Source organism: Diadema antillarum, unplaced genomic scaffold (assembly GCF_040938485.1).
Source record: "Diadema antillarum isolate AM-2024a unplaced genomic scaffold, OU_Dant_1.0 scf00000019, whole genome shotgun sequence".
NCBI classification, from domain to species: domain Eukaryota; kingdom Metazoa; phylum Echinodermata; class Echinoidea; order Diadematoida; family Diadematidae; genus Diadema; species Diadema antillarum.
In genome coordinates this window covers 953234-967084 of record NW_027270908.1, presented here as the reverse complement: position 1 = coordinate 967084, position 13851 = coordinate 953234, and the positions used below count along the sequence as shown (strand labels likewise).

Below are 13851 nucleotides of genomic sequence, written 5' to 3'. Positions count from 1 at the left end.
AAATAGCGACAGGGCTGTATCGAAATAGCCCACAACACAAAGAAAGCTCAGCGATCGCTTTACGATCGCTTTGAGTTTTGAAACTTGACATCATTTTTTTGTCACCTTAAACTCATTAAATCAAATGTATTCTTCATTAATGACACTACATAGCTACGTGGAGGTGTCGTGGCTGAGTGGATAAGAGCGCTCGTCTGTGAACGACATGAGCGTGGTATGGTGGGTTCGAGCCCATGCCAAGCCCGACACGTTTGCCCTTCAGCAAGGCACTTTATCCACATTGCTGCTCTCCACCCAGGAGTATAAATGGGTACCCGGTAGGATGAGAAAGCTTATGTTGGTTGATCAGCATGTGCGCGCCTGTAAAATGGCTGCGACTGGCTGGAATGCTCCCCAGGGAGTGGAGAATGAGCACTGTTTAGTGCTGGTTGGAAATCATGTATCCAGTGACCGGGGTAATGATAGTCTGTAAAGCGCATTGAGACACTTAAGTGTGAAATGCGCTATATAAAAACCAGCTATTAGGCCAAGTAAAAAAAGAAACCAGTTTCTCGTCCTCGCGCGCATCGATTTTGGCCGCCGCATCGATTTTTTTACTATTTACTATTTTCAAAATGGCGCTGAAAATACCAAGAAATTCATAATTCTCGTCCCAACCCGCTCCCCGCCCGCATCGATTTTCAGTTGCCGCATCGACTTTTTTGATATTTACTATTTTTTCGGCCGCCGAAAAAAAAAAGATCGACAATTCACCTACCAATCGTGACGTCTCATTTCTAATTTTTACGCCTTGCGTCCTCTACTTAGCTGTAGACTGTAGTACAGCTGTAGCTTCTGTGTGTAGTGTGTATGCATAGAGATATATACTAAGAACACTAGAGGGCGGACTCCGTAAAATCCCTGTGACCGATAGAAGGAGGCGTTCGCCATTTTGGTCCGGGCAAATTTCGACTAGCGACCGTACCGATAACGTGTAGCGCTAGCGGAGCATGCAGGGAGATCGACGACGGGATGCAACGGCAGTAGGCTAGCATCTATGCCAAGGTCTCCATCGGAGTTTGGAAATTGAAAATGTTCTTAAATTCGCAAATTTTACTTAAAGTAGCATAGATCTATGTTGCAAAATGCCTGGTTCATGTGCTGCTTTTGGATGTAGAAACAGGAGAAAAGAAGGGGAGCGGAGTTTCCTTTCACAAATAACTAAAATTACATTTATAGTGTGTGTTAAACAGATTGATTCAAGACAAAAAAGAAAAGAAAAGAGAAGGTCTTGCAAAATTCGTCAGGGGCACTCCGCCCTCCCTCAGCTGTTCTCGATCTATTGCTAATATAGATAGCTAATACAGTACATATATTATGCAAGGTCGGCGGAACGGGGGGGGGGGGGATTTGCCCCATTTCCAAAAAAAAACACACCAAAAACCATCCCCTTTTTAAGTTTAAAAAGTGCTCTTTGCTAAGTGCCCTATTTGGCCCTTGAGCCCCCCCCCCCCCCCAAAAAAAAAAAAAAAAAAAAAAAAAATCATTCCTCCACCCTTTGCTATACCAGCAGTTAATTTCACTATGGTGATGTGAGAAAAGCTCAGAATACGTAATGCCTGGTGACAGGACATATTATGCTCCGGCATTGATATCTTTCTGAAAATAGAATTAGCATCATGGGTCTGATTGGGCTTTTGGTTCAAGGCAGGGTGAGGATTAGGATAGGTGTTATGATTTTGGTTAGGGTTTATATAAGCTTCAACATTAGCATTTCGAGCTTGAACATAATATGTCATGGAACCAATATGCCTACACGTACTTATAAAAATGATTGATTTCATTTCCATTTCCACCACCACCACAAAAAAAAAAAAAAATAGAAATACAATGAAACACTCGTATACACAGATAGGACTATAGAATGCAGTCCCCTCATACAGAAAAAAATATAATTGCAAAAAAAGAAAATACAAAAATTGACGCAGTAATGTATCACAAGGGGCATCCGGCTGTCTAGAGACCATGCAAGAGAACCCTTTGTATTGCATGGACCATGGTCGTGTTGGTCGGCTTGAAAGTATTACCTCGTTGAGAATAAAGTAAAATTTTGTTTCATTTTCATTTTCTTAACCACTCATAATAAGAGATTGATAGCAACTTAAAATTTTGAGTTGTTTCCTTCTCTCATCTCCGACCCCCTCATCTTCTTACTGAAAGCCAATACGTGTTTGAGCGCTTGTTGTATACGTGTTCACGTGTCCACCACTACTGCGCTGCCCGGACGCGATGTTTGTTTTTGCCCGGACAAAGATGGCGCGAGGCCTCTTCATCTCGGCACACGAGCACTGCGTACGCGCAACACGCAGTCCGCGCTCTAGTATATTATAGTATACATCTCTATGTGTGTATGTAATAACGCATGCATTTCACACTGCGAGCTCGGCCGATCGGCAAGAAGGAATGACCCACAAAGCGTCGAACTGCACTGTAGTTGGATGGGCGGCGCGGCGGGCCGGCCTACTGGGCTGTGATGTACAGCGCACTCGGTACGTCGTGAACGCGATAGCGGCAACATTTTTGCGAACAATCGCTGATATTCCACGCATATTTCGCGCGTTGTTCGTATTTTTCCCCGTTTCTGATATTTTTAAGCGGATGAATTGTACTGTACAAATGCTTGTGAGGATTGTACGGTATCGAGTTTGTATACATTTTCATGTCATTGTGACTATGTGCATGTGTGTGCAGTGTCAGAAGGTACGGTGCCAGCAGGGAGGTCCACACCTCCCTGGTGCCAGTGCAGTGGCCGTGCCGCACCGTATATCGGCAAAGTGTGCGTGTTTTGTAGCTGTCCAGGGTCCCCATCCCCTGGTCTGTCACGGCGATACATTCTATTTTGAAGAGAAAATGAATGCGCTTTTCCAGCAAATGTAGAATTATTAAATGGGTGTATCTACAAAATAAATAACTTTTCCACGGATTCTGGTTTGTCTCGTATTTCTGCGGGATACTTTTCTTCACGATGTAAATTCACGGACACAGCCGTGAGTGGTACTGGGTATCATCTGTATAGTGTACTGTTATACAATCATTCATCATCCAAATAATGAGTGATTATCAAATGTCTTTTTAGAACATGAAAAAACATCTTTAAACGTTTAATGCTAGAATGCCATATCAGTATCATTTTGACATCCATCTGCAATTGTACAAGCCAGTTTCCAGTTGAATGTGCTACAATTGTACTGTGAAGAACTGCAGATATACATACCAGCTGTGTGGACACAAAAAGTCACAATCACCAATAAATAAAGCAGTGTTTTGAATATCATGGAATTTATTTCAGTCGTACATTTGTTGAATGACATGTTTTTATACCTGTTTCAATTTATAGCACAATACATCAGAATTGCAAGTACACTGGTATCAGAAAAGCCATTACAACACTAAATACCAGTATTAAGATGGTCATGTTCCCTTGACATCTGTAGTGGAAAGAAAAAGCAAATGTATTTCTGCATGCATGAAGTTTCATTTCAAGTATGGCACATATATCTATTTGTTTGAAAATGCACAGAGTGCAGGCAAGACGTACACTTGGGACCTGGTCTCATAACACAGCTACCAGAGTGATATTTTATTTCATAAATTGAATATAGAAAATTGTAAAGCCCTCTCTCGTTACCTTTCTCAGAATTACCGGACGAGAAACACATATTACTTTCATTTTGACGATCCTTGAAAAAATAGTAAGATATCAAATAGTAAGGACCTCCCTCATCGCCTTGCTCAAAAAACCCGGACGAGAAACTACTTTCTTTTTTTACTTGGCCTTATTATTATTATTATTATTATTATGTTATCGATGTTGACATACACATTTAACAACTTACCGAAAATGAAGATAAAATGCAGCATGGGCGAACGGTACATCTGATAATTGGGAGTTCACGCAATCAGGAACGCACTTTCAAAGGTCATGCTGTCGACCTTGCTGCTACCAAAGAGCGCACGCACGCAGTAGATCGCTGCCCTTCCAGCCACGCACGCCCACGCATAATTTGCATTTGCCGAGTGGTCAACGTGCCATTTTGAATTCTGCAATGATGCACCCCGACGGTCGAGGATTGCCCTAAATGTTAGAACGTGCAATTTTTTTGTTCAATGGACTTAGAAAATGTACCTTCTCCTTCTGTAAGCATGCACATGCACTTTACGTGAGTAGCGTACAAATGTCTTTAAGTAATGTATAAATTGTTATAAGTTTTGTAGTTGTGTTGTGGTTCCCCACTTTGATGGCGAGACCCGTCTGCCTGAGCTGAGGCCCCGTCTGTCTGGTCGGATCGGACTACATCATTGTGAACATCGGGCTACTACTGCACCACACACCACACTGCATTGTATTGTACGTAAATTTACTTGACCTACGTACAGGTACTGCACAGTGCGTGCTGTACACACACACCAGTGCCAATGGCAAATGCAATGTAAATGAATGGAAGAAACAAAATGCAAAGATCTCTCAATCAATATTTACCTGATTTCCAACAACTACTATTTGCGGCAACTGGATAACATCGGTTCCAACAGTGTTAAAGACATCTTGAAGTTTATTAATGACTGGTATTAGAGCTTCCATCTCAACAAATTACCGTTTGACACGGTCTTCTTCAACTATCATTCGGCAGGGGTCCGGTGTCCGTTCCGATCCGCTGCAAGCGCAAGCAAGTAAAAAGTGAAATGGGCACGGTTAATGTACTATTACAGTATTAAGATTTAAGATAATCGATGTATAAAGACACCACTGCTAAATTTTTATTTAAATCTTTAGTTTTATATATTATATAAATTATTCAAATAACTGTATTAATGTTTTCAAGTTCACAATATTGTGAAAAATGTGTTTTTAAAAACAGACAAATACCCATCTTAAAATAGGCAACAGAGTAGAGCTAGCTTTGTTATCAGTTGTTCAGTTGGCTGCTAGTAGCACTCCGTGTGTAATATTGTCGAACTATACATGCGTGAGACAAATAAATGCACGAAAACGACTGGACGTTTCTAATGCAACGAGATACAACAACAACTGCACTCAGCTCAACCAGGAAAGAGGTGCCAAAGTTTTGCTACTTTCACGCATATTCTAACTTTTGACAATCTCATATGAGCACTATGGGACAGTGTTACTCTTCAGTTATCGCTACTTAGAAACCGACAGACTGAATGTTTGGTAAGCCACGATTACCTGAGTACTGAATTTCCTCCCCCTCCGGCCCCTCGCGCAGAGGCGAGTGATGCAGGGGCTTGCCGACAAGCTGTTCCAAAGACGCCCGGTGGCGCCCGTGGCCTAGTTTGCCAATGCCCGCTGCCCGCCCTGCACTGCACTGCTGCCGCGCAGCCAGCTCCCCGGCCGCGCATTGCACACGAACTAGGAGTTCTTTACCTTAGTATTGCCAAATCTTAACTTTTTTTGGCGTATTTGGTCAAATGACAATGTGACATACTTTTGGTAAGGCCTAAGGGTTTGAGAACCCGTCTTGCACCATTTCATACTTGCTTGCAATATGTCGAAAGAGTCTACCAAGTACCAAGACACTTAAAGTCTTAAGCCAAGGACAAGGTCCTTGCTGTAAATGCTGATGTGATTTGCTGGGATGATGCGTTGATTTGGTAGATTTGAATCTGACATACATAGACAGAGTAGACTACAGATTAAAAAGAAAAATTTTAAAAAATTAGTATTTTTTTTGCCTTGATTTTCCTTGATGTTGGGCATATTATACTAGAGTAACTGCGTCAGTAAGCGGCCGTGCAGCCGTTCGCGGCAGGTACAACATACACGGTAATATATAGCTAAACACAGCATTGCACTGTTACATGCACACTACACATGTACTAACACACTAACAATCAACAAAAACCAACCGATAAAATGGGCACGATCTCTGACGAAAGTGAAATTTTCTCACCTAAATGACAACATATCGCATCCAAAATAAAATTTTCGGTACTTCTTAACATAACAATTAAGAAATAATGGTCCAAAAAACTTGATTTTTTGTCGTTTTCCCGATGCTCATGGATTTTGAAAACATATCCTCACATAAAATAGAACTTTCGCGAGCCGATGTGGGCCGCCATTTTTGTTCGGAAAGTGGATGTTACCATCGAAAAAATTAAGAAAAACATGAGAAAGACATCAACAACACCGCCAGAATTGCGATCTTGTTTGCGGCCAATGCATGTGCGCCCGCTATTTTCACGTGCTTTCGCAATGGGAATTGGCGCTTACGCAATGTTCGCGAGACATGTGAAGGCGTTCAGCTGAAGATCGCGGAGCACGCGCGTATTGCATAGGGATTGTACATCATGCCACAAGCAGAAATACTACGTCGCATATCGCCCTTATCGGCGAAAATTGTGCCGGGTTTTGCCCTGGTAAATCATGAAAACTGCGTTGGTCAATGATAAATTTCTTTCATGAAAACAATTTTGTTAATGAATAATCTTGTCTATGATATATGAAATGGTTGAAAATAATTTGCCTGATTTGTTTACAAGTTGGAAAAACCCGTAACAATGCTTAAACTGCCGCAAACGGGATATTTTACTCTAGACTTATTTGCCCCTCTGCATCCTCCTGAGACTTGCTGCAAGTGTTATTTGCACTGGGCTTTGTATGCGTAGGGCAGGAGAATTATGGGAATTTGGTACGTATGCGGTTCATAAATTTAACAGTTGAAGTTATGTTTCCATGACTTCTCGAGATTTGATTTGAAGGTATTAATAAACTTTACTGCTGCTATTGATGTCTTCAGGTGGTAGGCTGTTCCATAAGTTAACTACTCGGTGAGAGAAGTTCCTTTGCCTAGGCTTACATTTGAGTTTGTGTTGATTTTTCTGAGCTTAAGTACACTGTATGTGACCTCTCGTCCTGGAATATGTATATTGCTGGAAGAAATCTGAGCTATGCAAATCGTGTAGGCCATTTAAGATCTTCAATTATCTTAAACGTCTGGATCATATCTGCTCTGCATCTCCTAAATGATAATGCTGGGAGACCCAGTGTCCTCAGTCGTTCTGTGTAGCTCAGGTTTCTCAGGCCAGGTAATGAACTATATGCAGCCCAGTGGCTGTAAAAACGTGACCCACACAGCGACTGGTCGGGCTAGTCGGTAATATACAGGTATGGTAGTTAAGCCACATCTCGCCACCATGCCCTATATCGCCATAGCCGTATAAATTTACTGCTTGCACGTAAAGCAAGACAAAAGTGTGCGGTAAGATAGGCCCAATATGCAGCAAACATGCATTGGTTTGATTTGCTGTTGAGAAAAAAGGTGGAAACAGGCATCAAATTGCTGAAATTTTTGATTTTCTGGAGTTTTCAATTTGGCATTTAGCCAGTTTTCTAAAAATTTCACAGGTCTATGCCATGGAATGCGTCAATGCAATAAGACAACGATATTTCCGTCGATGGAATCCAAAATGAGTGTGTGAGATCGGGATCTGAACCTGCAGTATTTTTAACGTTGGTGAGGCGAAAATCAGGTAGGGCCTACATTTGAATTTTTTTTTCACATCAAAATCCCAGTAAAAGTTTAGGGGTGGCGATATCCGGCCTACCAACAATGAGCAAAAGGAAACTTACACCGTGCGCAACTTGTGGCAATATTCTTGTAAGGCGACCTCAAATTTTAATTTTGAGAACAGTATCAGAATATATAGAGTTTTTTCCACAATATGAGTACATTTTTAGCCGATTTACGTCAGTTTTGACATTACAATCACTGGTTGAACGTTAGGGAGGCTACATGTGCCGTACCCAACCATATGGTATTACCAGACAGTATGGTAATTCCGGATTAGCACACATTTGCACACAACATCTGGTACATTTCTGCGTACTTGTACTAATGACATTCAATATGGGCGGGACTTCGTAGACTATCCTCACAGAGTGTATGGACAGAAATCGCGAAAAATGCGACACAAAAATGTAAAAAATGCTACTTTAGAAGATGTCAATTTAACATAAGATTAAAGATTTTATTACATGAACTGTCCGAAATGTTCATGTTACAGTAGATATTCTACCTCATTTGCCGTTTTTTTTTTCTTTGTCGTCCACTCGCTAGGAATGTGTACAGTGAATCGAGGGTATGAATTGTGATTCTGGTGCAAGGACAAGGTGCGAAAGACGTCAATTATTCCATTACGAAAATCGTGTCTGGAATTATAATGCAATTTTACTGTAACTTTTGTTTCTGCAGAAAACCAAGTGTTACAATGTGATTTATATTTGTATGCAAAGTACTTTTATTTTCTTCCAGGAATAAAAAGAAATCATAAGGTTTTTGCCAATTTTGTCATCACTTAAAGCAAGCGTAGAAAGTAAATGAATATATGTCTAAAAGAATGGAAGGAATTGTCTTCAGTGTTTAACTGGAATGATATTCATATTATTTCAGATTGTTTGTATCTGCCTTTCCTGTTTTATGTATCATCCTGTGACATTTATTTGTACCTGAATGTTGATAAGTGAATAAAATATCGTTGTGGAAAAAAAAAGTTAGTCAGGTGAGTTAGTTTAGTGCATGCACCATACATGTGTGCACACATGTGCATGTGTGTGTGTGTGTGCGTGTGTGTGGGTCAAGCACGGGTGCACGGCCAGTTCACAAGTGTTATGTAATGTCTAGATATACAATTATATTTGCCGGTTGATGCCAGGCAAAATATACACACAGCTCACAGGTGCTGTAGGTGCATGTAGTGTGAAATGCATGTGTTATTACATACGCACTACAGAAGCTACAGCTGTACTCCAGCAAAGTAGAGGACGCGGGACGCAAGGCGTAATTAGAAATGAGACATCACAATTGGTAGGTGAATTGTCGATTTTTTTTTTTCGGCGGCCGAAAAAATAGTAAATATCAAAAAAGTCGGTGCGGCAACTGAAAATCGATGCGGGCGGGGAGCGGGCTGGGACGAGAATTATGAATTTCTTGGTATTTTCAGCGCCATTTTGAAAATAGTAAATAGTAAAAAAATCGATGCGGCGGCCAAAATCGATGCGCGCGAGGACGAGAAACTGGTTTCTTTTTTTACTTGGCCTTATAAATTCTTGGGATGATTTACCTAAATAATTATTAAGAAATGTATCAAGTATATGTAATTCATGTGTGTTTGTGTAGGAGTTCTCAAGGAGTTGGGAATCCCCCTTTCCTCCCGTAATTATAAAAAAAAAAAAAAAAAAAAAAAAAAAAAAAAAAAATCACGGCGAGATTGCGTCCGTATAATAGAGAGATCCGGATAAAGGGAGGCCGGATAAGAGAGATTCAACTGTATTAGGATTCTTTGTTTCACCTTGTTTTTGGATATCTCAGCCATTTCATAACCGATTTTCATCAAATAAACTTTTGATACCCCTTAGAATTGCATGCTCTTTGACATCTCATAGAGTGGTTTCTGAATATCTCGCAAAATGTTAAAAGCTAAATCCTCACCTCGACCAGAGCTGTACACACCCTTTAACATCATGTGACTAAATATGTAGACTCCACAGGGGTTCCCATTAATGCCATGTAATGTGCTATTACTGATATCAGACCAGATGAAGAAAGTGCGTAGTGTTTGATCACGAGTTGTGCATGTACAGTGTACTCTGAATAGCCAGGAAATGTTTTGTTCAATATTACGTATGTCTGGTCCCATAATGCTTTTATGCTGAGAGCTTTAGAAGGAAATTCTATCCCATCCTTTATATTGTGATGCAACTGAGGTTTTCCTGACTTATTATTTCATGTGTTAGTTAATGTGTACGTACATGTACATTAAGCATCAAATTGTCATTCCCATTCTGTGAAATGATCATCCATTATAATTGCTCTTTTTTCTTCTTTATTTTTTTGTATGAATGCTGATAATACCAGAGACTCCAACCCAAAGTACCTTCTGATCTGGAGATTCTCCCGCCTGAAACCCCAAGCAAACGGGAGACTCAAAGTTGATGTGTGCGAAGCGCGAAATTCCCAGGGTTCTAGATGCTCTCTGGTGCTATCTAAGGCTTATTTTTTCAACATACGATAGAAATATGCAAGAAATCCTTTCCAACGGGAGACAAAGAGCCAGGGCGGGAGAAATTAAATCTCAAACGGGAGAACGGGAGATTTTGCAAAAATGGGTTTTCGGCGGGAGATCTCCCGTCGAAAACGGGAGAGTTGGAGTCTCTGTAATACTCAAGAGAGTACTGTAGAACCAGAAATTATCACCTGTATGAAACTTTCATGGATTTTGCAATAAGCCAGATTTCGCTAAAGTTTTGCCTGCACAATGCACATTGAATGCCAGAACAATAATGTACTTACACCATACAAGTACAATGTGTACTTGTCTTGTGCATTATTTGTTGTGTGCTTTAAAAAAACAACAACAACTATGCATGTTTATGAGTGCACATCCAATTTTGTTTTTTTACATCAACCAGCAGTGTGTGTTCAACAGATTCCTGTATTACAAGTAGCTGTCATATGCTGTAATTTTTTCACGGTCAGCAATTGGCAAAAGTTTCATGCCAGGAGACGGGCCATCGACTCCAATTTGCAAAAGTTTCATCCTGCGATTGTTTCTGGTTATACTGTAGTGAAAAACGGTGGAGTAAAAGGGAAAGAAACTAGAAGAAGGAGCAGAAGGAGAAGAAAAGAATGAACAGATGGAATTGCTGGAGGGGAAGAAGAGAGAAAAATAGAAAGGAGAAGAAGAAGGAGAGAAAGATGAAAGTTTGAGAGTGAAAGGCCCCTGTACATCTTGCATCTTTTAACCCGTTGAGGACAGTTTGATTTTGCTACAACACGCATTTCCCATAGACACTTGCCTAAGTATGCTCGCGACTTGTCCTCAACGGGTTAACTACTTGTTCTAATTTATATGATATGGTGTACATATAATATAAAGTGTGTGTATTTGTGTGATTGTCAGGTATTTAGGACTTTTTGATATTCATGTCCACACAGTGGACTGCGACATGATGATGTAATTTGAAGAAATTGCGCATGCTCGGGTTCTCTGGCACGATCAGTATGAGAATGGAAAATGTGTCCATGGGGGATTTCGTGGTCTCCTTGAGTGTAGGATGGATGAGGACATCCGGCGTGAAAATCAGACCGTCTGGGGGCCGAACCATGAGTTCATGATGGCAACGTGCGTAGTGAAAATCGAAATGGGTTCTAACTGCTTGTAGGTAGATGTAATGAGTGGACCAAAACAACCTGGCACCGCTAGAGAACGAGAACGGCATCCCCGTCCACACAATTGAAGAGACCCCCATTGTCCATGAGAGGAAAAAAAAAGTCCTTGGCTGCTAGCCATAGGCTGTAGGACAGGTGCCTGACCACTGTGAGGGTTAATGCACATTTTGTAGCACTGTATGCTCTGTTGGGGAATATGTGGCTTATAGAATCGAAGGAATACTGACATTCAGGTATCACATAGAACAGGTTGGGATTTGTCTTTTTTTCTTTTTTTTTAGTGGCATTGGACAAGAAATACTTTTCCAGTCCAATGCAAATCATAATTAATTCAGCTGTATTTCCAAGCTTCAATATCAGGATGGATAGATGACAACCATGGCATGCATGTTACCCCACTAAGCTTACTCGCTTTATCTTTGCAGATTACATTTGCACTGGTAAAGAACAGACAAGAGGGAGGGATTAAAATTTCCTGGGTCATACAGATTAGGCATTACAAATCCTGAGTTTTCTGGGGGGTTTCAGATTCTTTTTTAGCCAACATTTTTTTTTTCTTTTTGTTTTTTAATAAAGGAATGGTATAGTTTTGGTTGAGATGGGGCTTCAGGTTTTTTCAACTTTTTAATGATTTTTTTTTTAAGTTGAGATAATGAGAAACCTCTTATGAAATATGAAAGAGCATGTAATTCTAAGAAGGTTTCAACGTTTATTTGATGAAAATTGGTTTCCAAATGGCTGAGATATCAAAAAAAAAATGATAATAATAAAAGGCGACAGGCCACGCCTTTTATTAGGATCTCTTTGTTTCACTTTGTTTTTGGATACTTAGCCATTTCAAAACTGATTTTCATCAAATAAACTTTTGATACCCCTTAGAATTGCGTGCTCTTTGACATCTCATAGAGTGGTTTCTGAATATCTCGCAAAACGTTAAAAGCTAAATCCTCACCTCAACCAGAACTGTAGACACCCTTTAAGCCATTACAGATGTGAGTGTGTCTGTGTTTGAGTGTTGGGGAAGGGAAAAGTTAGCCTCCTCCAGGGCCTCTAATTCTGCATCCCATGATTTATAATCAAAGTCAGGAAAGTTGAAAAATTCAGGCATTTGTAAAAAGTAATCTGAAGTAAAATAAGTAAAAAAAATTACAGTATAAAGTTAAAACTGTTGATTTTGATTATCAAAATAGAGCTGATATACATGTAGAACTGATAAATATTATCAGTGCTAATCTCTTGTAAACATTACCTATAGATTCTAAATCTTTTAAGCAGAGATCATACAGTGTACTTCACTTTTCAATAGCTGATGTGTTTTGCCACACCTATTTCATCCATACATGTATTACAAAAGCTTGGATTGAATCTTCTTTATCAACTCTAACTGGATTTGTCAGCATCATTTACCATGTATGTTCGATATAAAGTGTTTATTCACACACACATATATATATTTGAACATTCTTGTGACTTTTTTCTTTTAAATGTGGCTCAAAATATAGAACTTAATAAAAGCATCACTTGTAAACACTATGCTCTATGGCAGTTATAAAGTCCTGCATAGGATGCATACAAACTTATTGAAAGGCAATACAGTATAGATAGATAGATAGATAGATAGATAGATAGATAGAAAGATAGATATATAGATAGATAGATAGATAGATAGATAGATAGATAGATAGAGAGAGAGAGAGAGAGAGAGAGAGAGAGAGATAGAGAGAGAGAGAGATAGATAGATAGATAGATAGATAGATTATAGAGAGACAGAGAGAGAGAGGGGGGGGGGAGGGTAGAGTGAGTGGGAGCGGAACAGTGCAAATACAGACAATTTCAATCATGCACCCAATTTGTTGACCAGTCATTGTTGGCCATACAAAAGACTGAAGGGTTCATGGACAATATTCTGTAAGGTGTGCAGTTGATTGCATCCAAGCATGGTTTAAAGAAGAAAAAAAAAAAGAGAATATCATAGATGCATTCCGCTCCGGTAAGAGTGACTTTTAAATCCCTGATTGGACTAGTGTTCGATGATTAGTGCAGAGAAAGGTGGGTAATAGATGGTTGAGCAAAAGACAAAAGATATCGTAGGCGTGTGGGTGGGTGTATGCCTCATATACTGAAGTGTTTACACCAATATCACATAAAAGGCAAGTGTTTTTGCAGTACCTGTATGACATTAGTACAGACGTCAATCCTCTGTTGGAAGTTGATTAGCGCTTGGCATTTTTTAGATGCTTTTTTTTTTAAAACTGAATTAGTCTCCGCCCCATGTTACCTTCATGAACCATTTCCTGTTGGACCTGAGTATAAGCCCGGTGAATTTCCTGCTTGGTTTCATTCTGTCATGCACCCATCATTGTAACTTTTGCCTTTCCCTGCTGAACATTGTGTTGCAATTCAGAGGAAGCAATTCAGCGGCTGATCAGCCTGGCTCGAAGTCCGTATTATCACTCAGGTAGCAGCTCTGTCATTTCCGAGTCGTAAAAACCAGTAACGATTCATGTGATTTTTGTGATATTTTCTTGTTATTTGCTTTGTATGATTTCAGCATGTATTTTAATATGATGACCATGAGTTGATTACAAAGATGTACATCTCTTTATATATTTATTTCAAT

The 13851-nt window shown here is 39.9% G+C and overlaps 1 protein-coding gene across 1 annotated transcript in view; it reads right to left on the bottom strand.

Annotated features, from left to right (window-relative positions):
• The window catches only part of LOC139728688 (dynamin-1-like protein), a 34954-nt gene extending 30291 nt beyond the window's left edge, over nt 1-4663 (bottom strand). Inside the window, 1 exon segment of the mRNA XM_071639628.1 lies at nt 4520-4663. Within this exon segment, the coding sequence (XP_071495729.1) occupies nt 4520-4621 (102 nt within the window). The 5' untranslated portion in view covers nt 4622-4663.
• Between the last annotated feature and the right edge of the window lie 9188 nt (nt 4664-13851).